The following is a 25,082-nucleotide window of genomic DNA, read 5'->3' as shown; positions in this document are numbered from 1 at the left end:
GATTTATCCTCCCCGCACTTCCAGGCTGTGAAAACACAGGCCCTAGGCCTCGGCCCCAGGGCCTCCGGGGTGCTCAGGGCGTGGAATGCTGCCTGGGTCCAATGCCAGAAAGTCAGGCAGCGTCTGGGGGAGAGTGGGAAGATGAAGTGTGTCCCTGACAACCAGAACCAGGCGGTTCCAGCCGCCGCCTCCCAAGGGGAGCTGGGGGTGCAGGAGAGGAAGGAGGAGGAGAGGAAGGGTGAAGACGAGGAGGCAGAGGACGTGGAGAAGAGGAGAAAATCGGGGGAGGCTGGAGGCCTTCTGACCCGGGGGTCACCAGCCTCTTCTACAGAGGTCAATAACGCAGACGGGGACCAGGGGAGGAAGAAGAAGAAGAAGAGCTGCGAGGGAGAGCGTGGAGGAAAGGCGTGCGCCGCCCAGTGGCCTGGCCCCCAGTCGACCCCTGATCTCTGCCCGGGGCTCCCGGGCGCGGTGATGAAGGATGAGGTCGTGACGGGTGCTGTGAGTCGTCTGAGCGGGGCGTCGCCAGGGTGTCACGTAGCAAACAGACGGAGGCAGAAGGAGCACCACAGTGACATGGATCTGAGGAGGGTTGACTCCTTCGGTCAGGGGGAAGAGTCGCCCAGTCACCAGGGGCTGGGGCGGTCTCTAAGCGAGGGCTCGTGCGTGAACCCCAGTCTGACATCTTTCCCCAGCCCCCCCTCCCCGTTTGATGCCGGGATCAACGTCCAAATGAGGAGACAGACTCTGGGACCCAGCGTGCTGCCGGTGCACACTTCCACATCTATTTCTTCTCATCATAGTTTCTGTTTAGGGGACTTGCGTGTTGAGTCAGATAGTGAGGGTAAAGGAGGAAGGGGCTGTTCTCCACCTAAGATAGACCCCATGGTCGCGCCTCGAAACCCGCTGGAACCAAGTGGCCGGACGGAATCCCTGACTGGCCCCACCGCAGAGCAAATGACCAACAAACTTTTGTGAGTATTTGATGTGTTTTTTGCTTACAAGATAATAAAGTTGGATTTCGCCGAAATCTACTTTCGAGACCAGCTGCATAATTCATCACACTATTTGTATTACGGGGACCACCTTCCTACTAAACCCTCAACAGTTCAGTAGGACTTCAAAGGGGAATATTTATCGTTTTTCAAAGGAAATTTGGCTAAAAGTCTTAAGCCCCGCTGAACGTTGACCATACCTAATCCTGAGCAAACAGCACCCTCAGAGCCCCATCTCACAGGTCTCTCTCTCTCTCTCTCTCTCTCTCTCTCTCTCTCTCTCTCTCTCTCTTCCCCCCCCCCCCCCCCCCCCCCCCCCTCACAGGAAGCTGCGGAAGATCCTGGAGGAGCTGCTGTGCACCGAGAGGGAGTATGTGCGGGCGCTGGGCTACGTGGGGGAGCACTACTTCCCCGAGCTGGAGCGGGCCGACGTGCCCCAGGACCTACGGGGCCAGAGGGGGGTCATCTTCGGCAACCTGGAGAAGCTGCACGACTTCCACCGCCACACCCTTCCTCAAGGAGCTGGAGGGCTGCGCCGAGGACCCCCTGCGTGTGGGCCGCTGCTTCTTGCGACACGTAAAGAACACCCCCCCCCCCACACACACACCCCCCCCCCCCCCCCCCCCCCCCCCCCCCCCCCCCCCCCCACACACACACACACACACACACACACACACACACTTAACACTTAGAATAACAATACTTCAACGCTTGAGCAACATCTTCTTGCTTTAGTGTATGATGGACGGAACAGTGGCCAATATGCTGACAGGCTGATAAATATTGTGCTATTATGAAATTCAGTGTTAAAGGAGTGTACGTCATAAAGGTTGACATCTACTTTACCTCGGTTTGAGGTTGTTGGCCCATGGATTCTACGGGAGGAATAAGCCTGCAGTGGTTTATTCCGCTTATACTTATAATGAGTAGAAGTGAGTTTGTTAGTCAGGATCAGGTATTTAACATTGCTGAGGTATAAACGCTTGATATCGGACATTGAAGTCAGATAATAACTTTGGTATAAGAATGTTGTGGGTGATTATATAATTTAAAAGGGTTCATAATACTTTTTGGGATTCTAAAATATACGTCAGAAAAGTGTAGCATTAGGTTACAGTAGTATGGTAGCAGTCGTCTGTGTCAATGGAACTATATAACTAATATTTTTTTCCCCCTCTGATTTCAGAGAGAGAACTTTGCTTTGTATGCGCTGTACAGCAAGAACAAACCCCGTTCTGACGCTCTGCTGGTCCACCGTGGACAGGACTTCTTCAAGGTAAGAACAACCAATCACCATTGATCAGTCCTCCTTGGCAAATCCCATCTGCCAGCAAAACGTGTAAGATCGACAAATAGATTGTTTAGAGTAGACTATACTGCTCCTCTGATGTATTGTATTATATATCCTAATAGGAAATTTGAATATTGCTAGATCTATATATGCCTCTCCAATCTATCATCAGTGCTCATAATCTTCCTCCTTGCTCTTCTCTGATTGCTAGAAATGACCACTGCCGGGGAATAATCAAACTAACTGTTCAACCCCTCAGCAAAAGCAGCTGGAGCTGGGGGACAAGATGGACCTGTGGTCGTACCTGCTGAAGCCCGTGCAGAGGATCAGCAAGTACAGCCTGCTGCTGCACGATGTGGCCCTGGAGTGTGGCCCGGGACACGCCCGTGAGAAGGCGGAACTCTCCGCCGCCCTGGAGGTCATCCACTTCCAGCTTCGCCATGGCAACGACCTGCTGGCCATGGACGATATCCACAGCTGTGATGTGAGGAGACCATGAGGAGTGCCTTTTTTTGTTAAAGGGAACTAAAAGGGGGTGTGTTGGCTGCGATGATTCAACACTTGGATCTGTGAAATATAGCCATGGGAAGGTGGAACGAGTGGGGTGGAAGGGGTGTGTGGGTGTCACTTCTTCCTTTTTCTTTCTTCTGCATTGTGAATCATGTTGAATTATGTTTTGATTGTGTTTTTAGTTTTATTGCACAACACAACTTATATTCCGTCTCTCGTAGGTGAACTTGAAGGAACAGGGGCAGCTGATTCGGCAGGATGAGTTCCTGGTGACTTTCCGGAAGAAGACATGTTTCCGGCATGTTTTTCTCTTCCGGGACCTCCTCCTCTTTAGCAAGACGAAGAAAACGGGTGTGGGGAACGATGTGTACATCTACAAGCAGTCCTTTAAGGTGAAAACCTTGACTCATTCGCCTACTTACAACATGTTTCCACATGTTTAACTTCTTATGAAACGGTATGAGACATTTACATCTGATGAAACTCAGATTCTAACATTGAGGTTTTATATTTGTTTTGACCATACAAGCCTGACATAACTTTTAAGATGGTTGATTTAAGGTCACCTTATTTAAGGGCGGTAGGGAAATGCCAGTTCAAACTTGCCAGTTTTAATGCATGACTGAGTTGTCCTTCCTGATCAATTTGATTGAAGGTACAACGGCACAACCCACGCTTTAGACCATCCCAGTATTTCCCTCCCTGATGACCCCGAAGATATAACACACATCCATGTTTATTGCTCTACCATGTTTCCATATTCATCCTCCGGCCATCATTTGACCTTGATAGACTTTTCCAAACTTCCTTCTGCCTTGACAAAACATTTCTACAGAATCCAACTTGTTCACACTCCTACACAGGAGATATTTATCAATCATTTCCTTTTCACCATTAATTTTCTTAAGTACCCATTTTATTCTAATCTTAAATTGAGAAGATAAGAATTCTCCTCATGTGTGGGATAAGTGTAAATGAATCACTTGCCATATCTACAGTAAATATTGAAGTCCTTAGAAGTGATGAAGATAGCATAGTGTGTAGCCCAGACAAATGCATTTTTCTATATTATTTTGTGCAACTTTCTCCTTAGACGTCAGACCTTGGCATGACCCATAACAGCGGCTGCAGCGGCCTGTGTTTCGAGATCTGGTTCCGACGGAGGAAGAGCCAGGACACCTACACCCTCCAGGCCACCTGCAGGGAGGTGAAGGAGGCCTGGACCAAGGACCTCACACGCATCCTCTGGGAACAGGCGCTACATAACAGAGGTATGATCACACCGACCCACACACATGCACATGCACACGCACACACAAAATGTATAACAGATGTGAGGAGGAGGTGAACATAATGTTGGACAGCAGTTTACAAAATTTGAGTCTGAAAGAAGACTTCAAGATTGAACAAGTCCATCTTAGATTCAAATTTGTTCTTCTGTCTCCAGAGTTGCGTATGCAGGAGAGCGTGTTCATGGGCATTGGAAACAAGCGTTTTATGGACATCCAGCCCAGCGATGCAGCCATCAAAGACAGAGCCATCAATTATGTACGGATGGGAAGAGGTAAAACACTTCTACTATTTAGCCATTTTGAAGACACTTTTATCCAAAGCGACTGTCATTAAAGCACAATACCGGTCACGCTGATCACGACATCGTAGACGTCTCTCCTGGCTTTGCTAATGCATCCGCTGACAATATTATTTGGTATCTGATCTGCTCCCTGCATCCATGGCAGGCGCCATGCAAAATGCTCTTGAGGAGAATCTGCACAATAAAGTGATTTTGAGAAAATATATTCGTAGTGGATGTTTGAGTGAAGCCAGGAGAGACGGTGCGATTGTTTCCGCAAAGACCGTTATTGTCCTTTTAAGGAGCTGTTTTTTTCATAATTCTGAAAAAATTATTCCTTTTCCTGTTGCTATTCCTAAATAGAAAAAAATCATTAGCATAGTTTTCTATCTAAGATTGTGCTTACTTGCCCTTTCCAGAAATCAAGGAGGTAGCTTCTGCTAGCCAATCTGGTTCATGTGACGGATTACCTTTTGTGCGGCCAGAATCTTTTGGCTCAGAGAGAAGTCTGTGTTCCTCCTCCTCCTCCTCGATCGGCTCCCTCTCCCCAGCGGGTTACCTCGGTGGCTCGAAGCAGAGCAGGCTGGAAGGGCCTTCTGGAGCCCTGAAAGAGGGTGACCTGGATCACAACAGTAAGAAAACTGTTTACTGATTGAGACAGAGGGTATAAGCCAACCGCGAAGCAGGTACCCCAAAGGATGGATTGTACCTGGCTGCCAAAAAAGTCTTATCTAATGACACACCTGACGGAATGGAAGACAGTCTCTCACCACATGCAGTTAAAAACGTAGACTGCTCTTGTGGCGAGTGAGTGGTGTGATGATTGTTGAGAAGTGTTGAAATGTTAAGTGTTCCAGTTCAATCAAGAAAATGTGGTTTCAGCAAAATAATCACCTAAAGAGGATTTTACCTTCACCATATGTGCATACCTACTTTATATCCTCTTAGCACTTTCTAAACAAATACATGAGCATGTCATTTGCATTTTGTATTTTATCTGATGTACTTCAGATAAAAATATGAAATTCATATTTTTGGACCAATATGTGAATCTGAATGTGAATCCTTCCCTGCTTTGTTTCAGTGGACAGCTCAGAGTCGTCAGGGGACAGTGTGAGTGTTCTGAGCCAAACAACTCACAGGCTTTCTGCTGGGGGGCGGGAGCCGCAGGACACCAGGGTGAAGCAGGTGACCCTCGAGGAAGAAAGCGTGGCCGCGCCAGACGTCCCCTCACCAAACATCCCCTCTGGAGTCCCAGAGAAAACACACGCATTACCATCCCCACCATCACCACCAAAACCACCGCTGGTGGCCCCTAAGCCCCAAACACTGTACCAGCCCAACCATCTAGCCTGTGGCAAGGTGAGGGCTTGTGAACATGTGACTCATGGGCTTTACTCTGGTGATGGAAAAATACATCTGACATTGGAAACATAATCCTAAGTAAATTTATAATCGTCAAATAATAAAACTATACAACTAAGATTGAGAGATAGAAATAAGGTTTCAAAGTATAACAACATATTTAGTTATATTCAGGGATATAACATTGATTGTATCAGCTTATTCCTTTTATGGTTGGTTTACCCTATAGGTGCAGAGTGCTGTTGTGGGGAAGTCCACTGAGGTTTGAACTGGGAGACACAAGGTTGGTTTAAGCAACGTCATGGTTGGGCCTTATTATTTAATCATAACCTCATCAAGGATAATACGTCTGTTGCAGTTTAAAGTGTTGATTTCTGTTTGTGATGTTTTTCTTTTTTGACAGATGTTACAGATATCCCTGGAGGAGCCAATAGAAAGCCTTATTGACATTGTTGTAACTATTGTAGCAAACATTGTGTCTAATACAGCCTCTCACTTTAAGCCATTACCACTTCAGCCACCTCACCACTAATACGGAGGATTCAAAATGCCTACATGTACTGTATTATGATAATATAATTATTGTCTAACCTATGAGAGACGGAATATAAGTTGCGTCATTGTTTGCTTTTTTTCTACATTTATAACATGGCTTCATGAAGTGCAGTTCAAAGATGTCGCATCACCTATACAATGAATGTGAAATACTTACATAACATGTATTTTTACAGTACATTTTTACAATTTTAGTTGTAACCGTTTTTGCTGCAGTTATGGCACATGGTTTTGCCAAATGCTTTATGTATATGTGTGGAGAAAATGTGCTTCAATCGTTGGAATTTACAAATATAAGTGTGTACGAGTTGAGTACACACAGCAGCCCTGGTATATAAATGTATATATATGCAGCTCCCGACAATCACTAAAGATAACATGTGACACACACGGCCAAACTATTTCTTGGCGAATAGAAGAGTCAAAATGTGACAGAGAAAAATACAAATTCCAGTGTTGATAGCCTTAAATGATCTTCTCCTCATCTGAATATTTGGTGGTTCCCTGCAGATGCTAAAATACTCAATAAATGCCCTGGTTTCTGTTTAGCCATATTTGTACGTCAATCAGGCAAAAGAATGTTTCAAGTATTTATGATTGTTATATATTTTTGTAAGAATAAAAAAAAATGTTGAATGCAATTCGTACAATCACCAAATAATGGCCACAATGAGAGTCTTAATAAAGTCAAGTAATAAAATACATACTTCTGCAATCCTAAAGTGTAGGCTACTTAATAATGGTGTGGAGCTGTTTGAAGTATAATGAATGTCACAGCAAATTGTTGTATTACAAATGTTCATCTGCATACAAGGTTATACAAAGAATGCAGTTTAAAGTTATAAACTATAAGCCTATGGAATCGATGACTAACTTTTTGTTTAACTAATATGACATTAATATGAAAAACTCCAACAAACTGACCAACATACCATTGTAGGCCCATTGTCTGAAATGCAGCATTTATTCTTACTTTTATAACTTTTTTTTCACAATAAAGTTAAACATGAGTTTTTTCTCAACTCTATAGCCGTTACTTTATATTCTTGTTCTTTAAATAAAAGTGTGTGTGTGTGTGTGTGTGTGTGTGTGTGTGTGTGTGTGTGTGTGTGTGTGTGTGTGTGTGTGTGTGTGTGTGTGTGTGTGTGTGTGTGTGTGTGTGTGTGTGTGTGTGTGTGCTGCCGTCCGAGTCTTTGTCTATGTGAGGGGGGTCTAGGGGGGCGTGTCCGTCACACCTATTTTTTTTCCTGGTGACGCGCGCGGGACTCGAAATAAAATCCCCTATGCTGCTGCAGCACTTCATTGGTCGCGCGCTGACCCCCACACACTAACTACAGCAACTTGTCTTCAAACTGCCCAACAACCATGGCTCAAGGTAAGACTTCATTAAAACGTTTTGAATAAAAAAACATACCAATACACCTATAATAGCGTCATGCATTATTTACATTCGCGTTGCAGTAAACCAATTAGTAGGCTAGGCGTTTAAAGTTATTGTAAAGAGGCATAGACAAAAAATAATCATGATTCCTTGAGATGTTAGCGTTTAGGTTGCAGTCAGTTTATAACAATGCCATTCAATACGAGCTTACAACTTATACATTTATGTAGTACAAAGCCGAACAGATTAGCAAAACATTCCGACTGACATGAGCAGGAATGCTGTATAGATAAATAGGAGTCTGACACTCGTAGCAATGTCTGCTTAATGTTTGAAAGTCACCAAAGCCGCAACTGTTATCAGAGAATGCAGAAATCCACATATTTTGTGATGCTGCAGTGATAAACTGGTTCTCTGATATGTGAAGTAATACTCAGAATTTAGTATTACATTTGTGTAATACTTTTTAGACAGGTTATGCCTTCTGGTCATAATTATCAAAGGCAGCTGTGGACACTGCTAGTAGCCTACACGGTTTCACTAGGGGCATTTATGTCCTCTGCCATTAAAAAGAAAACACTGCTTTAAAACGCCAAATGTGCATTTTAACCTCAGAGGTTGTCTGTTTCAGTAAGAAAATGTAGACCTACCAAAACATTCAGAGACATCTGTAGTAATTTAATTGAGCACATACAGATTTTTGACCTATATCAGCAATCTGTTATCTGGCTCTTCCAGAAAACTTCTTCAAACAAATATGTAGTTTTTGGTATTTCGAGAAAACTATTAGCAGAATGGCCCCACATTCCTCTGCATTGGCTTCCTCGATGGCTATCAACTTCAACCATATGTATTCTACAGGGACATAGTGTATTGTTTGACTGCCTTGGTATATCTTCACTTCAGTTGTTGCCCTCACAGTTATACGAGGGAACCATCTGTTTACCATGTGTGAGAGAAACAGCTTAAATGTGGTTTTCAAATCATTAAACATCCAGAAGGAAAAGTTAATGTAGTGCTACTTTTGGTCCAGGATGTTGAGGATTAGCTCATCAAAGTGTAGTATTTACTTTCCTTGGATTTTAATGCTTTACCAGTGTTCACTATTCCCGTCACACATTCTGGAGCTGTGTAGAGTAGTGTCCTCAGTACTTTGGGTGAACCACCTTAGGGTGGCACAGCCAAACAGACCTTCAGTATTCAGGAGTGTTGATCTTTGTTTGGTAAACTGGAAACAAAATTATAACATTTCCTTTCATTTTAGATTCTTAAAGGGAAACAAGCAGCTCTAAACTTTTAAGTTAAGCTAGCTCTACACATCAACCTGTTTTTTTGTCAGGTTGAAGATGTTTAAACTTAGGACTACTTATTTATGTCCCTGTTGTGTATAAACTTATTATAGAAGTGTGTTTCCATGAGCTCATGGTGAATAAGTAGATAACCAAGTAGGCCTTGGTTATCAATCTGTTTAATGGATAAACAGATTGAAGTGGAACTGTTCAGAATGATCAATGTCGCATAATGTTAATGCAACCGTGAAACTACATCCAAGGCAATTATGAGTAGCAAGAGCCAATGTTAGATGGTTTGGATGCTCCAGATGATTCTACAGCCTAATAAGTCTTTGGATGGAATGTGTGTGTGTGTGTGTGTGTGTGTGTGTGTGTGTGTGTGTGTGTGTGTGTGTGTGTGTGTGTGTGTGTGTGTGTGTGTGTGTGTGTGTCTGTGTGTCTGTCTGTCTGTCTGTGTGTCTGTCTGTGTCTGTGTCTGTGTCTGTGTCTGTGTCTGTGTCTGTGTCTGTGTCTGTGTCTGTGTCTGTGTCTGTGTCTGTGAGTGTGTGTTTGTGTGGCCATTTTTGGAGATGAGGTCACAATTTTCCCAACCATTAGCGAGACAAGTGGATTGTATCAAAACATTTCACTGCAAATTCTTCCCAATCTTCCAATTATCCAGAGTATCCATGTTTTCATACATACACACATAATAGCCTGGTGTGTTTGTTCAACCGGCAGAGCTTATCAATATCTAGGCATATTCTCCATAATAATGTAAGACTCACGCAGACAAATAGTAATGCTAATGACTGCTAATACTACTGCTGTTGCTGCTGCCACTACTACTAGTACTTTTTCTACTACTACTCAGCCTAATACTGCTACTACTTCTACTGCTACACAAACTAATAATAATCATTTTTATTTGTGTGAAACATGCAATAGTACCTGTTATATGTCTTGCTAAGGTAAGGCGATTTAATTTATGCAACACATCAAACCCAAGGCCATTCGTAGGGCTTTCGAAAGGAAAAATCCCATTTAAAAACATTACGTATATTGTCAAAATATAATAAAAAGTAGAAAGGTAAAATACAAGAAATAAAAAAATACTTCTACCCATATCCATATAACATTACACAGTTTCCTAATGTTACTGTTTCACATTGTGGCAAAGCGAGACTTATGAGCAGGGGTTAATAGAGTCAAGTGAGTTTAAAGACCGCAGGAAGACTCTAAATCTTTCTTCAAACAGTGAGTCAGAGGGTGAGATTCTCTATGTCACTGTGGGGCACTGGAGGGGCTCTGTATTTACACAGGCATGATGGGAGCGGCTGTCATGGCCAACTCATGTAGTGTGTCTGGAGTCATCCTCTGTGAGATACAATGAGAAACCAAACACACCGCCCATTCACTGTTAAAGGTCCCATGGTATGCTACTTTATGGATGCTTTAATATAGATATTAGTAGGCCCCAAACTCAGTATTTGAAGACATTCCCGAAATTCAGCCGTGGTGCAGGAGTACAGCCCTACGAGCCAGTCGCACATTTCCCCAAATGTGCCGTTTCGATGTCTGTAGCTTTAATGCAAATGAGGAGGAAGGAGGCGGGTGAAGGAGGAGGGTGGGGGTGTGGCCCTGAGCAGCTTGCAGCCACGGTACCATGCGCTAGGGCTGTGCGATTAATCTAATTTTGATCACGATTTCGATTCTTGGGTAAAACGATCTCCAAATTAATAAAATCGAGTTTGAACGATTCTTTTGGAATTTTCCGTTGTCTATGAGGTCAGGGAGCTGCTCCCTGAGGCCAAAAGCTGTGTGAGCCTCCAGATGATATTATGAATATTAAACAACCGCGTCGGGTTCTCCGACGTCTCTGGTTCTTCCACTTCCACAGACTGAACCACGACAAGGAGGAGAAAGGGATTGTTGCCCGCGATTGTTGACCGCGGCTGTCTCCCGTCGGAGCCTCGCTGCCGAGGGACCACCGCCTCGGCAGCGGTCAGCGCTTAGGCACCACCGCCTCCTGCAGCGCCGAGGCGGTGGTCCCTCGGCAGCGGGGCTCAAGCGGGAGACATTCGCGGCCAACAATCCCTTTCTCTTCCATGTCGTGGTTCATGTAGGGCCTACATGTGGTCGATAGTGTGTAAATGTGGGCGAGAGTGTTTAAATGTGGTCGATAGTGTTTAAATGTGGTCGATAGGGTTTACATGTTTAAATGTGGTCGATAGTGTTTGATTGTGGTCGATAGTGTTTAATTGTGGTCGATAGGGTTTACATGTTTAAATGTGGTCGATAGTGTTTATATATGGTCGATAGGGTTTACATGTGGTCGATAGGGTTTACATGTGGTCCATAGTGTTTAAATGTGGTCCATAGTGTTTAAATGTGGGCGATAGTGTTTAAATGTGGGCGATAGTGTTTAAATGTGGTCGATAGGGTTTACGTGTGGTCCATAGTGTTTAAATGTGGGTGATAGTGTTTAAATGTGGGCGATAGTGTTTAAATGTGGTCGATAGGGTTTACATGTGGTCCATAGTGTTTAAATATGGTCGATAGTGTTTAAATGTGGTCGATAGTGTTTACATGTGGTCGATATTGTTTAAATGTGATCGACAGTGTTTAAATATGGTCGATAGTGTTTAAATATGTTCTTTTCCCTCACTCTCCACCTCATCCCTAACTCAAGCTGGTGTGTAGTGAGCGTTCTGGCACCGATTGGCTGCCGTGCATCACCCAAGTGGGTGCTACATATTGGTGGTGGTTAGTGAGGTCCCCACTTCACTTTAGGCGTCTTTGAGTGTTATTAATTATTATTATTCTTCATGTTTAACCTCTGTTTTCCTTTTATTCCTAGTCTGTTTTACATAGTTTTGAATGATGACTATATGCTCTGTAAGGTGACCTTGGGTGTCTTGAAAGGCGCCTCTAAATTAAATGTATTATTATTATTATTATTATTACTTCAGGGAGTTAAAGCCAAAGTTCCTTTCCCCCAATTCATTCTCAACCACGGCTGAGATAACCCCCACTACGGGTCTCGTTGTGGAAATACCCGACGTGTTTTGCGGCATAACACCAACAGCAGAACGGTTATCCAAATAACAAGGAAGTGTACAACACTTGCGTTACAGTCCTGGAGCTCTATATCTAAATAATATCATATAAGACATAGATATCTATATCATATAATACATATTATCATGGCCAAAAGCTGTGTGCGCCTCCAGACGATAATATGAATCGCAAACGACTTTGTCGGGTTCTCCGACGTCTCTGGTTCTTCCACTTCCACATCAATCTGAAGTAGACTGAACTGCCTGCTGCCAGCTGCCCGCTGCCGGGCGGTGTTGCCTTGGGGCAACCGTCGACAGGCAGCATGTCGCAGTTCATGTACTTCAGGGAGTCCAAGCCAAAGTTCCTTTCCCCCAATTCCTTCTCAACCATGGCTGAGATAACCCCAAATACAGTCTCGTTGTGGAAATACAAGAGACGTCAAAGAAGCAACGTGTTATGCGACATAACACCAACAGCAAACACTTGCGTTACAGTGTGTGTAATCACCCACACACACACACATGTGGCGCTCGCACGGTCGTGTCTCATTGGCGTCCCAAATTCTCTGGGAGGGCAAGGCAGAGAAAGGGGAGGAGCTTAGATCCTTTATGACGACACATTCCAAATCAGTGCGCTTGAGCCACCGTTTTTTCAAAGGCGAGCAGAACAACTATTGCTCGTTTTACAATGAACGCAAGTTTTAGCCACTGTAGGACCATAGGCAGTCTAGGGGGACTCATATTTATGTTAGAAAACCTCATAAATCGAGATTTTCATGCCATGGGACCTTTAAGATTCCCACAAGGTTTATTGTTTGGTTTTGTAGATCATAAAACAAACGCTAAGTAACAGTAGGCAAGGCAAGGCAAGGCCACTTTATCTACATAGCACTTTTCATGCACAAGGCAGACTCCAAGTGCTTCACATATAAACATTGTCATACAATAAAATGTATTAAAAAATAATTAATAGAAAAGAAAACATTAGTAAAAAAAATAATAATCATAGTAAAATAGATAGAAAATAAAGGCAAAGTTACTTTTAGAAAGTGCAATGTATTTAAGATTTAGCAGAAAGCTACAGCATAGAAGTAAAAGTTAAGCCGTTTGTTGCAAATGAGACATACATCTGGTTAGTGCAGCAACCATGTAGTTATGTGGCAATGGATTATGAGGAAGTTCCTTAACAGTGCACTGAGAAAAATATGACAGTATAAATATTTGTTTATAGTGAAGTTGTGGTCAATGGTCCACATACAAACTTGATACATTTAGGAATTGTGTCAAATAAACCTGCCTTGTTAAATCTATGAACTTTGTGGTTTGCTTACACAAAAAGGTCATCGGCTGTGTCACTACCAAATCTGTACGTTTTCCGCTGTGGAACACGTGGCTATACTGAGACTGGGTTGTACGTTGACCATTGACCACAACTTACCTATAAACAAATGTATATGCTGTTTTATTTGCCTCAGTGCTAGTGAATTTTAATGAATTTCCCCATAATCCTATGTTCAACTATCTGTTATACTTTCTGCATATATTTTATAGACGCTTGTGGTTAAGAGGACCGTGTAGTTTGCGTTTACATCCAGAAAATCCAACAAAACATCCCATAAATGTTGTTTTTGGCCATGGACTTTTTTTGTTACCCACGACTTACTCGTCAACAATAACTCTGGATGATTGTTAAACATGCGGCATCTGCCTAATTGCAAAGCAATAAAAATCAATGACGCCAAAAGACAAAACCCTAGATTGAAGAATAATTGTAATCCGTTAATCTTTTCAGCATTGGACATCGCTACCTGGGATCTGGAGTGTGAGTTCAATAACACAGACCACCGCACAGAGCTGAACGGAATGGACCGCCTCATTGTGAGAAGAGGCCAGCCATTCAGCATCAAACTGAAGCTCCGCTACGGGGAGTACCAGGCCGGCCTCAGTTCCCTCACCTGCATCGCGGAAACAGGTAGTTAGTTTGTGTTATACTCTGACCCACTGTGGGTTTTGTTGATTCCTACCGAGTGAGTCGGTGGGGGATCAAAATCAGTTGCTGTTCTTTTTCACTTTTCTGTCTTTTCTTTCATTCTTTCTTCCTCTCTTTCGTTCTTTCTTCCTCTCTTCATTTGACAGATTTTTTTCTTTGAAGATGGATACACTAGATGCACACACCAAATAAACCATATACTGTTACAGACGTATGCGCGAGAAAATGTGGTCAATTAAAGACCTTCCATCACACTCACGCATTCTGTGAAGTTGAGTGTGCTGAGCTGAAATTCGCCCACCACCACCTGCTTTAGTTCTGCTGTGTATTGTATGTCACCAATGGGTTGAGATATCTGATGTACCCAACTGGGACTGTATAGTGCTCCCTGTTATATGTTGGTATGCTGTTGGCATGCTGTTTGTATTCTGTATCGGACATCTGTATGTCATGGTTTAAATGCTACATCAGGGAGCACCAGTAAAGAGAGGGTCAAAACCAAGTATATTACCATTCCATGCAAATAAATGGTTACATCTATGACATGGATGATTTCTTACTAAATGTCCCATTGAGTCAAACATTTTGAAATGCTTCACACAATTGGAAAGTCGAGGAACACGACTGATACATAATTTCCAAGGCATATTTCCATCACGCCCCATCCTTCAGGAAGTCAGGGCTTCAGTTCAAACCTGTTATTGTTCTTCTTGGAATGGGTCCATGTTCCTATACTCCCAGGGCCATTGTGATCCCCGCGGTGATCGGGGGCTTTGGCGCTTGAAGTTGGGAGATCTTTAATCTGCTTCACGCTGACATTGTTGAAACAGTATTTCAAACAGCTGTTAATCTCTGTCAGTATTAGTTCACGGTATGCTATTGTTAGAAGCACAAATTTGTTAGTCGTCTAACCAAACAAACAAATTAATAATACTCAAATAATATCTTCCACAATTCTTCACAACCACTTTGACAAGAATATAATAGAGTGTGCTTAAACAACTGCTGCCTGCTTTCAAAGCCAACTGTTTGGAGAAGGAAATGGCATGCAAGCGGAAGGAATGTCTGCTATTAAAGATAAGATTATTGACTTAAGGGACATCTGTTTGACCGCTAATTATGCCTCACTGTGCCTCTGATCTGGAAATATACTTGTGTTTAGATATTAAAAGATTTTGAGGACTTAAATGGTCTTGGACTCAGACTAATGCTGTCTCTGAAGCTAAACAAAATTGATTGTGATGGATTCTTCCAAGCCATGTTTACATAAAAAGTTAGGTAAGCAAAAAACGAAAAGAGTCCCGTTGCAAAGTATTTTCTCATCTCATCTCTTCCCACCCAGGTCCCTCCCCGTCTGACCAATACGGCACCAGGGCCGTGTTTGACGTTGCTGCCGGCTCGGACAGCCCCTCCGCGTGGAGCGCCACGGTCACCAGTCCTCCTGGGAATGTCGTGGCCCTCTCCATCTGCCCCGCCGCTGACGCACCCATCGGCCGCTGGACCCTGACCCTTGGGGGGTCCTGCCGCATTGATTTCATCCTCCTCTTCAACCCCTGGTGCTCAGGTGGGTAAACAGACCAGACGTCGCGCATGTCTGGTACCGCACCAAGGAATGCTGCAATGCTTTGGTGTCATGTTGTGGTGCATTTACCACGAGAGAGAGAGAGAGAGAGAGAGAGAGAGAGAGAGAGAGAGAGAGAGAGAGAGAGAGAGAGAGAGAGAGAGAGAGAGAGAGAGAGAGAGAGAGAGAGAGAGAGAGTGTAGGAGTATGGACTAGGATAAGGTATGTTGACACTGAAAGTTTATCGAATGGAACTCTATCCCTCTTAGTGCTAGGCATGTAATGGCTAGCTTTTCCATTCTGTTCATGTTTTTTGTCAACCTTGTCAATGACATTATTTTTGTTAACGTCCTGGCAACAGGAGATTCTGTGTATATGGACAATGAAGAGTATTTGAAGGAATACGTCCTATCTCAAGATGGAATCATCTACCGCGGCACCCTCGAACAGATTTTGCCTTTCCCTTGGAACTTTGGCCAGGTACCAACACCAGTATTGTCAGCCTCATACTCCCATTGAGGACTACCCGTCTGGATTTGAACACTGGCGCTAAAATGCATCAGTCAGCTCTCATATATATCCAATGTTGGGAAGGATACTTTTAAAATGCGTCCATTGCACTAAATGCTGTTGGTGTAAAAGCACGAATAAACTTGTAATTTAAAGGGGACATGAACATAAAATATTTTCATGCACACATGTCTTGTGAGATGTTCAACATAGTAATCTAATCCATTTTGTGAACGTTACTAAAATAGGACAATAATCTGACACTAAAAACAAGTTGAAGTTGAAAAAATAAGTTGTTTTTCTACTTGAGGGCGGTCCATTTCTATCTAGCTTTCAATTAAAAACAGATTCTTTACCAATGCAGTCAGACCTGCACGTCACTATCAATGAGTAGATGGAAGGCAATGCATTACTCCCTTCTACTGTTGCTTCCTGAACTCATTGTTCCTGCAACAGTTTGAATATGGAATCTTGGATGTCTGCCTCAAAATCCTGGACACCAATCCCAAATACCTGCGTAATCCCGGTAAAGACTGCTCCGGGAGGAGAAATCCGATCTACGTCTCCAGAGTGTTGAGCGCCATGGTATGTACCGGACCGCATTTACATTGTGAGCATTGTGTACATGTGCCATAAAGTTCTCTATATAAAACACAGTCTTGCACGTGTGTGTGTGTTTGTGTGTGTTTTTGTGTGTGTGTGTGTGTTTTTGTGTGTGTGTGTGTGTGTGTGTTTTTTTGTGTGTGTGTGTGTGTGTGTGTGTGTGTGTGTGTGTGTGTGTGTGTGTGTGTGTGTGTGTGTGTGTGTGTGTGTGTGTGTGTGTGTGTGTGTGTGTGTGTGTGTGTGTGTGAATGATTCGGTGTGTTTAGATATTGTATATATTTTTAGATACATTATATCTATATATATATATATATATATATATATATATCTATATCTATATCTATATCTATATCTATATCTATATCTATATATCTATATCTATATCTATATCTATATATATATATATATATATATATATAGAGAGAGATTGTACACATTGTATTTACTATCTATACTAATATAGATCTATATGCAAAACAAATTAATTAGACATTGACCAATACCTGCATATGTGCATATATGAATTATATATATGACGGTACATATACATTGCCCCATCTACGAGGTAAAACTAGCGTGAATGTTTAACGCTGGGTTTGGTCTGTTAGGTGAACTGTAACGGGGACGCTGGCGTTGTGCTGGGCCGCTGGCCAGCTCTGGATAAATTGTCGTCAGATAACCCCTACGAGGGGGGAGAGAGCCCCATGTCTTGGAAGGGCAGCGTGGATATCCTGCTCAACTGGGACAGCAGCTCTTGTAGTCCAGTACGCTATGGCCAGTGCTGGGTGTTTGCAGCAGTGGCCTGCTCAGGTGATTGCTAAAAACAACAACAACACAGCTGCCATAGTCTAACAAATCAGACTTTACATGACTATCTAAAGTCTGATGGCAGATTAACTCAAATCTGAGTGGACGTGCACTTCAATTTATTTTTTCATGTTGCTGAAGGTCGGAATCTGAAACCACTTAATTGGCTAACAGAAATTCGGCCAGCAGTAGTAAACTGTAAAAATAAGTCAGTAAAGATTTCAATCTACACAGACTGGTTTTTGCCCGGTTTACCGATTGACCAAGGCAAAAGGTTAACAAAAAGGGGAACTAGATAGACTAATAAACTAACTAGATGGACTAGTTAACGAATGGGAGGGCTAGATAACACAACCTGAAGAAAACAAAGCTTAAATTATTTCAACTATATATAACATGGATTTTCCGACACGCATGTTCTACAGTTTCCAGAGCCCTTGGCATCCCCTGCCGGGTCGTCACAAACTACATATCTGCCCACGACACCAACAGAAACCTGCTGATCGAGTACTTCTACGACGAGAACGGCCGCAACCATGGAAGAGACATGATCTGGTAGGAAGTCCTGTCATCTACATGTACCGAGTCATACTGTAAGCACAACTATTATAGAGTGAGAGAGCTATGCCACTCCCGTTGACCATTGTGCAACATGAGAAAGACTGCAATACCATGCTTGGGATGCAAGGTTGGGTTGCAAGAGTGCTAGACAGTGAAAATTGCATGAGAGTGAACGGACCTAAATGCGACAAAGTGAGAATCTCCGTTTATTTCATCTGTGTATGTACCAATTATTGCCAATGTGCAAATAACAAAAACTATGGGTTCCCATGTGCACGCCATTATTTTCAGATCCACAATCGATGGAGGTGAAATTACCTCCTCCTTAGAGCAGTTGGGCTAAGCCTGAGGCTACACTGTGTGGGAAGGAGATGAAAGCAGCGGTAACTTAATCCGGAGTCTCTCTACAATTCTCTTTGAATAGGCGTCATTTGAATGAAGAAGGCACATATTTTGCAGGTTACATAATGCTGACCTTCAAAGTTATGAGATGAATTTGACGGCAGCACTATATTGTGAAAGAAGCCGACACACGACAAGTAGCTTAAATATACTTATTAGAACAGCTTTGCTCTCAGTTTGGGTCAGTGTCCTAAGTCACACCATAAGTATGAGTCAGTTTACTTAGTCACACTATAAGTGCAACAGTAGTACTATTGACACTTTCACAGGAGCAATTTTGGAAAAGAAAACAACAAGGTTGCTGGGGTATTTATAACTCCAGGGGAGTTACTAAGGATGTGATGGCTGTATTTTGTTTAAATATTCAGGACGTTCCACTGCTGGGTGGAGAACTGGATGACCCGGCCTGACCTGAAGCCTGAATATGACGGTTGGCAGGTTGTGGACCCCACACCCCAGGAAAAGAGTGAAGGTGGCTCCCCCATGGACATCAATTACATTAAAGCCTGTTCCCTCAAGGCAGACTGAGAGGAGCTCAGAGTGTTAATTATTGCTTTGAACAACAGTGGAAGTGTCTCTCTCTCACTGTTAATTGACTGGCGATGTTGTTGGAAGGCCAAATTAATTAAGTGCATTATGTGTAATAATTTGAAACACCTTCTCAATGCTGGCCCCTTTGGCTGGTAAGTGAACTGCAGCCTGCTGTAGAGCACTATTCAGAGCACTGGAGTGCAAGCGCCTTGGCTGGAGACAAAAACAGTAATAAATTACTATTAGTCATAATCATACATAAATGTTAGAAAAATATTAAAGTTATGAAAGAACAGATATTTTTGCCCTTATCCGCACTTGGACGTTACTTCACTCCCTTTTCTTCACCAGCAAAACCAGCATGATTAAAAAATAACAGAAATCGGCCCACAAGCTGTTTTAGGTAACAGAGAGAGTCCGGGAAGGTCTATTTTTTTAAGTTGATTTTGACCTGATCATAAATAAGCTACTTAAAGAGAGATGTGTGCATGTAAAAATGTGTACAATGTGTAAACAAATTTACTTATTGTAAGTCGCTTTGGATAAATGCGTCTGCTAAATGCCCTAAAGGAAAATGTAAATATCCTACACAAAGTAACTTTAATCGAGTCATAAAAATAAATATTGGCATTGAATAATACCAAAAAGATGATAGTGAAATAACTTGTTTTGTGTTCCCGGTCGCTTCTGAACAGGAGTGTATTGTTGCGGCCCAGTTTCGGTGAAGGCCGTGAAGGAGGGTGAGCTGGCGACCAAGTATGACGCGCCGTTCGTCTTCGCCGAGGTCAACGCCGACAAGGTGGACTACATAAGGCAGGCGGACGGCAGCAACAAGAAGATGACCAGCTTCACGGGCGTGGGCCAGAAGATCAGCACCAAGAGCGTGGGGAACGACCGACGGGAGGACATTACTCACCTCTACAAGTACCCCGAAGGTACGAGCCGTTGTCTGAAAGGGAATAAATGCAACAGAAATACAACACTGGTATTTTGCGGTGTATAAATAACAACCTATCCCTGGGTTTCTATTTATTCACCGAGTTATAACCACCACCTCAATAAATAAGACAAACATATCTGTACCATTCGTACCAATGTAAATGTCGATACAAAAAATGTATGCAGACATGACATGTAATTATGTGTTATTTATTGACCATCATCTTGTCTAAGTGACTGAGGGACACAACTGAAAGCATCCATTATCCACCAGGATCTGAGGAGGAACGAGAGACTTTCCGGAAGGCCGACCACCTGAACAAGCTCCTCCACCGGCAGGAGAGCCAGGGCCTCAAGCTCGCCATCGAGGTCGCCACGGAGAAGAGGAAGGGCTGTGACTTTGACGTGACCGCGGTGGCCTCCAACAGCACGACCAGCGAGAAGAAGTGCCGCCTGCTGTTCTCCTCCATGGCCGTGTCCTACACGGGCGTTGTGAAGGACAACTGTGGCTTCAAGGACCTCCTGAACGTGGAGCTCCCCCCCGGAGGAGGTGAGCGACACGGCAGGGATTCACCAGGACCTTAAGCGGACCTCAAACCACTTACAGGGTGTTATTTAGATACTGGTTATTCTGATATACCATTACTTCGAGTAGTTGCTGTTTTCTGCTGTTTGCAGATTTCTTTGTCCCAAGATGGATAGACAGGTAGAGTGCGGACATTGGGGACTCAAACCCAGATCCTTTTGGATGGTAGTCAGACAAACTCAACAGCTAGACTAACCTTGTGGTGGATAAAACACATTTAACTCTCTCACTAAATAAGAGAGTTTGAGAAGTCGGAAGCAAGAAAGATTAAGACTTTATAATTACTCTCGAAAAAGTAAGAACAAAGCCAAGTTGGTTTGGCAAAGAACTGAAGAGCCACTCCCCGGGCCCCTACCTATATCTCCATTCTGCCCGTACATCAACCATACGTCATTACCTCATCCCATGCACTCTTCCCTTATGTGGAGATTTACTACGCTGTTTACCAGCTCCCATCAAGTATGGTACACGTTATCAACGCACATTACAAAAGCTCAAGCCTGGGGTCATTTCCTTGGCCATTGTACAATAGGGAGTGGTACCGTGTTCACTCAATGTTTCTCCAAACATATTAGATTCATATAGCGTATAGGCAAGATAATAATTACATATTATCATTATATGCAGGAGTAAATTTCTCCCATAACCTCATCAACAGTTACAAGGGCACTTTGGTCGTGTTTTTTTCCGTTTGGGGTTCTTTGGTGGTTTTTCCAGCCCATAATTAGAGTGCGTGTTCCCTAGAGCGACGGGTTCCTCTGAGGCTGAACTACTCCAAGTACTGCGATGCGCTCACCGAGGACAACCTGATCCGCCTGGCCGCCCTGCTGGTCGACTACTCAACCAAGGAGACCATCTTCACCCTCAGAGACATCGTGCTCGACAATCCAGAAATCAAAGTCCGCGTGAGTGTGTTCGCCAGCACAGTTTAAAAAAACAAAAGAACATAAAGTCCTTGCTCCGATGTAATTTCTTATGGCTTGGTTCAGAGGAGGTTGTATCCAGCGGAAAACAATATTGTTTAATATTCAAATATTTCCGCATAACAATATCTAAAAACAACTAGACTTTTTGTTGAGTTGTGTACTTATATTAGACTACTAATACTACTCAATTTCCCACGCTTCTTCACAACGTCAACAAACTACATATTTTGTAATTGTTTAGAGACCCCATGTCACTGAAGAAGTCTGTCAAAATATTTTTGAAAACCCCTTCGAAGCTCTTGGAAGCTGTTACTCAGTCTCTTAGAGATTCTGTCCAAAATATCTATCCATTCTATCCGAATACACAGATCCTTGGTGAACCCAAACAGAACCGAAAGCTGGCAGCAGAGATCACAGTGCAGAACCCGCTTCCCGAACCCTTGAGCAACTGTTGCTTCAGCATCGAGGGAGCAAATCTCACTGGGGGAAAGACAATCAAAGAAAGGTTTGAATAAACACCGCCCTGTTTGTATATCTTTTCTTCTATCTGTCTGTCCGTATGTTAGGCTGGCCTTTGAGAGTTGGTGGCATTTGACGTATTGTGGTATTTACATTATACTTGGCTACTATATATTATAGTCTAATAATGTATGTATTTTCTGGATTCATTTAAAATACTTCCTAATCAGAAATCTGGATAAGGTGTCAAACTATTTGAGTGAATAATACTCATGTTCAAACGGGATATACATTGGTAGTGTTCCCTTTTTTAAATAATGCATATATACAACATCAAGTATATAATGACGATATAATATAAGTTGCACACTGATCAGGACAAGGGTACATAAGTGTGTAATGTGCTCATTGGCTGACCAGAAATGTGAAATCCAAGACCAGTCCACCCAATTGTCAACACGCTGTGATGCAGAACCCAGATGTGGGCTGGTATTAAAAGCAGAGCCGAAGAGAACATCACAAAGACCCTACAATCCTGGGCGGAATCGTTAACAGAATCATGGTTCCTGCCAGAAAATAAACCCTGCTTCTTAATGGAATGCAATCACTCTGGCCTTTAACTGTTACCCAACAACAACATCGAACAAACAACATCCAAAGAAACTTAATCTATGTTGTCTGATTGGAAGAATAAGGATTGAATGGGTTGGACAAAGCTCTGAATGTCTCCAATCAAAACTGCTTGCATCTCGTCCTCTCCATTATTCTGCACATCTCCATAAATAGGAATGGCTGTCATATGAGCCATGAAGCATATCCTTAAAATCAACATTTACAAGTTAATGAGGAAGGGGGTACTTGTGTGTAGGTAGGAGTGCATGAAGTGATTGCCCACACTCTAATCTTTAAATATTTATCCCCAGGCTTGAGTCTACAGTGGAACCAGGGGAGGATGCCAAGGTGAAGATCTACTTCAAGCCAAACCACTCGGGGCTCCGCAAGCTGGTGGTTGACTTCAACAGCAGCAAGCTGTGTCACGTGAAGGGATACAAGAATGTTATTATTGGCAAATAGATCAACCCACATCAACCCACACCCATACCCTGTGGCCTCTCTTCTGTTGTTTCGTTTTTTTTACATAAGCGCAACCATAAAACGTACCTTTGACTAACTGTTTACTATATACATTAATGTTTGAATTGCAATCTTTTTTTTTTACAAGAGATCGCATATGTATTGCTAGTACGTACCTGCTGGTCATATTATGGCTGACTTCTGATAGCATTTGTATGGCTATCCCTAACCTTTAGAAAGGCTTAAGAAACATGCATGCCCGCTTGTACACGGTGAATAACAAATTCCATTGATGTACTATGTACTGTTATTACTGCAATAAAATAATTCTTGGCCTTAGTTTGCACCACACAGCTGCAAAGCGTGTCTGGTGTTGTCAATACTGACCTAATCTAGGAAGAGAGTGAGATCATCAAGTTTAAACCAATTCAGCAAATTGTTTGCGCAGAATTCTTATTCTTGAAACAGGGGCTTTCCAGGATGCGGACCTTTGGCACGAAGTAGACCATTTTTGTATCTTGTCTTGACAAGCTTTTAACATTGAGGAATAGTTCCAGGAAAAAACATCCCTCTTGTCTTTAAGCAAAACCATACATTCCTTTTAAATTGAGCAAAACAGCTGTTAAAAAAAGAAAATAAACTGTGTACGTTTATATAGTCTTCATCGATCAATGCACAAGTCAGTGTGCATTTTTTTGTCCAAAAAGGAGAGTACTTCTAATTTTGGCCACTGCAAAGCTCCACTGGAGCGCTACATGTTATAATTAGTCTGGAATATGCCATTAACATTTGCCTGTGGTGTGACATTTGCAATGACCCCAAAATTGCTGTTGGCTAGTTAGTCATTTCATACATTTCGATAATAAGCTGTTTTATAAATCAGCCCTATTCATCAAATATGAAGCACTGCAGGAGGCCTAATGTTACCAGTCCAGGAGCAATAAAAAGCAGCAGCAATGAAGACGTTTGGACATATATTTTCAGGTTTGGGGATATGGTGCTCCCTAGTGGTCAAACGTGAAAAGTGCATGTGCTTTAGGAGCCAGGCTCTTTATATATTATATTGTATTTTTCTACACATTTTTTGGACTGATACTAGCTGGACATATGAGTCGATGCTGCTAAAACGTTGTTAATTTAGACAATTACGTAAAAAACATCTCCGTGTTTAACAATTAAGAGATCCATCATACAAACCTGAATGGCCGCGTTCTTGCAAACCGAACTGGCTGGAAATGGGCAGATGCAGATGGTTGCACATCCGTGCAATACAAAAAGGTTAGGTTGTGTCGCAAAATGCAGTAAGACAAGATGCTTGATCCTGAGGGTGTGGAGCAAAGGCGTGCCCGGCGTCTGAGGCGCAGGCAATATCACAGCAAAGGTCCGAATGCACTCTGGCATATGGATGGGTACGATAAACTAAAGCCATAAGGCATTGCCATCAGTTGCAGGTTGCATTGACGGCTTTAGTCGCTATATTGTTTGGAGGCCTACACCACAAACAATGACCCCAGGGTTATTGCCGACTACTTCGTGTCATCCGCTGCACGCTTGGGAGGATGCCCGGAGCGTCTGCGTGCTGACAGAGGAACGGAAAATGGACGCGTCGAGATTAAAGTCGATATGATGTTTCAACTTTATTCTCGACATTTCGAGTTAAAGTCGACACGTCGAGATCAAAGTCGACATGACATTTCAACTTTATTCTCGACATTTCGAGTTTAATGTCGACATGTTGACATTAAAGTCGACGTGTCGACTTTAATCTCGTCACGGCAAAAAAAAATTTTTTCCTACTCCGTCGTATAATACTCCGTCGTAGTCGTACCAGCGGGGCCTGCCCGTAATTCCGACACCTCATTGTTCCGACGTCTCAATGGTCCGAAATATTTCCAATTAGATCGACATGCCACTATGCCGACGGTTCAATATGCCGAATAGGCCTACATGTAAAGAGTTTTATACCTCGCTCTCTCACAAATACAACATAGGCCTACATATCACGTTCACGATGAATATTGGAGAGCAAAGTGACAACGCATTCATTTCGACAGGGTGTTTCAGCCCCATGGACAGAGAGCGTAGGTCAAATTCTCCACACACACACACACACACACACACACACACACACAC

At 43.0% G+C, this 25,082-nt stretch overlaps 2 protein-coding genes across 2 annotated transcripts in view; both read left to right on the top strand.

The window, feature by feature from the left end:
* The window catches only part of LOC132470988 (pleckstrin homology domain-containing family G member 4B-like), a 29,123-nt gene extending 21,807 nt beyond the window's left edge, over positions 1 to 7,316 (top strand). The window contains 12 exon segments of the mRNA XM_060069950.1: positions 5 to 974; positions 1,321 to 1,501; positions 1,503 to 1,571; positions 2,182 to 2,271; positions 2,546 to 2,770; positions 3,018 to 3,188; positions 3,890 to 4,067; positions 4,244 to 4,360; positions 4,789 to 5,001; positions 5,454 to 5,731; positions 5,964 to 6,017; positions 6,138 to 7,316. Coding sequence (XP_059925933.1) covers positions 5 to 974; positions 1,321 to 1,501; positions 1,503 to 1,571; positions 2,182 to 2,271; positions 2,546 to 2,770; positions 3,018 to 3,188; positions 3,890 to 4,067; positions 4,244 to 4,360; positions 4,789 to 5,001; positions 5,454 to 5,731; positions 5,964 to 6,002 — 2,531 coding nt within the window. The 3' untranslated portion in view covers positions 6,003 to 6,017; positions 6,138 to 7,316.
* A 191-nt stretch (positions 7,317 to 7,507) lies between these two features.
* Positions 7,508 to 23,288, top strand: tgm2b (transglutaminase 2b). Its single transcript, XM_060068588.1, has 13 exons — positions 7,508 to 7,664; positions 13,793 to 13,972; positions 15,333 to 15,554; positions 15,913 to 16,031; positions 16,518 to 16,646; positions 17,273 to 17,474; positions 17,897 to 18,026; positions 18,803 to 18,906; positions 19,661 to 19,900; positions 20,179 to 20,454; positions 21,235 to 21,395; positions 21,785 to 21,921; positions 22,799 to 23,288. Exons 1-13 carry the CDS (start codon positions 7,655 to 7,657, stop codon positions 22,947 to 22,949), a joined length of 2,061 nt encoding a protein of 686 aa, XP_059924571.1. The 5' UTR covers positions 7,508 to 7,654; the 3' UTR covers positions 22,950 to 23,288.
* Positions 23,289 to 25,082: the final 1,794 nt, after the last annotated feature.

Source organism: Gadus macrocephalus, chromosome 13, assembly GCF_031168955.1.
Source record: "Gadus macrocephalus chromosome 13, ASM3116895v1".
Taxonomy (NCBI): Eukaryota; Metazoa; Chordata; class Actinopteri; order Gadiformes; family Gadidae; genus Gadus; species Gadus macrocephalus.
This window is presented reverse-complemented; position numbering and strand designations above follow the sequence as displayed.

Bases quoted from the DNA above. Each gene is read 5' to 3' on its own strand.
- tgm2b (XM_060068588.1), top strand. The intron at 16,647-17,272 runs GTATGTACCGGA...TTGGTCTGTTAG, and splicing joins CCAGAGTGTTGAGCGCCATG to GTGAACTGTAACGGGGACGC. The intron at 18,907-19,660 runs GTGGCTCCCCCA...GCTTCTGAACAG, and splicing joins ACCCCAGGAAAAGAGTGAAG to GAGTGTATTGTTGCGGCCCA.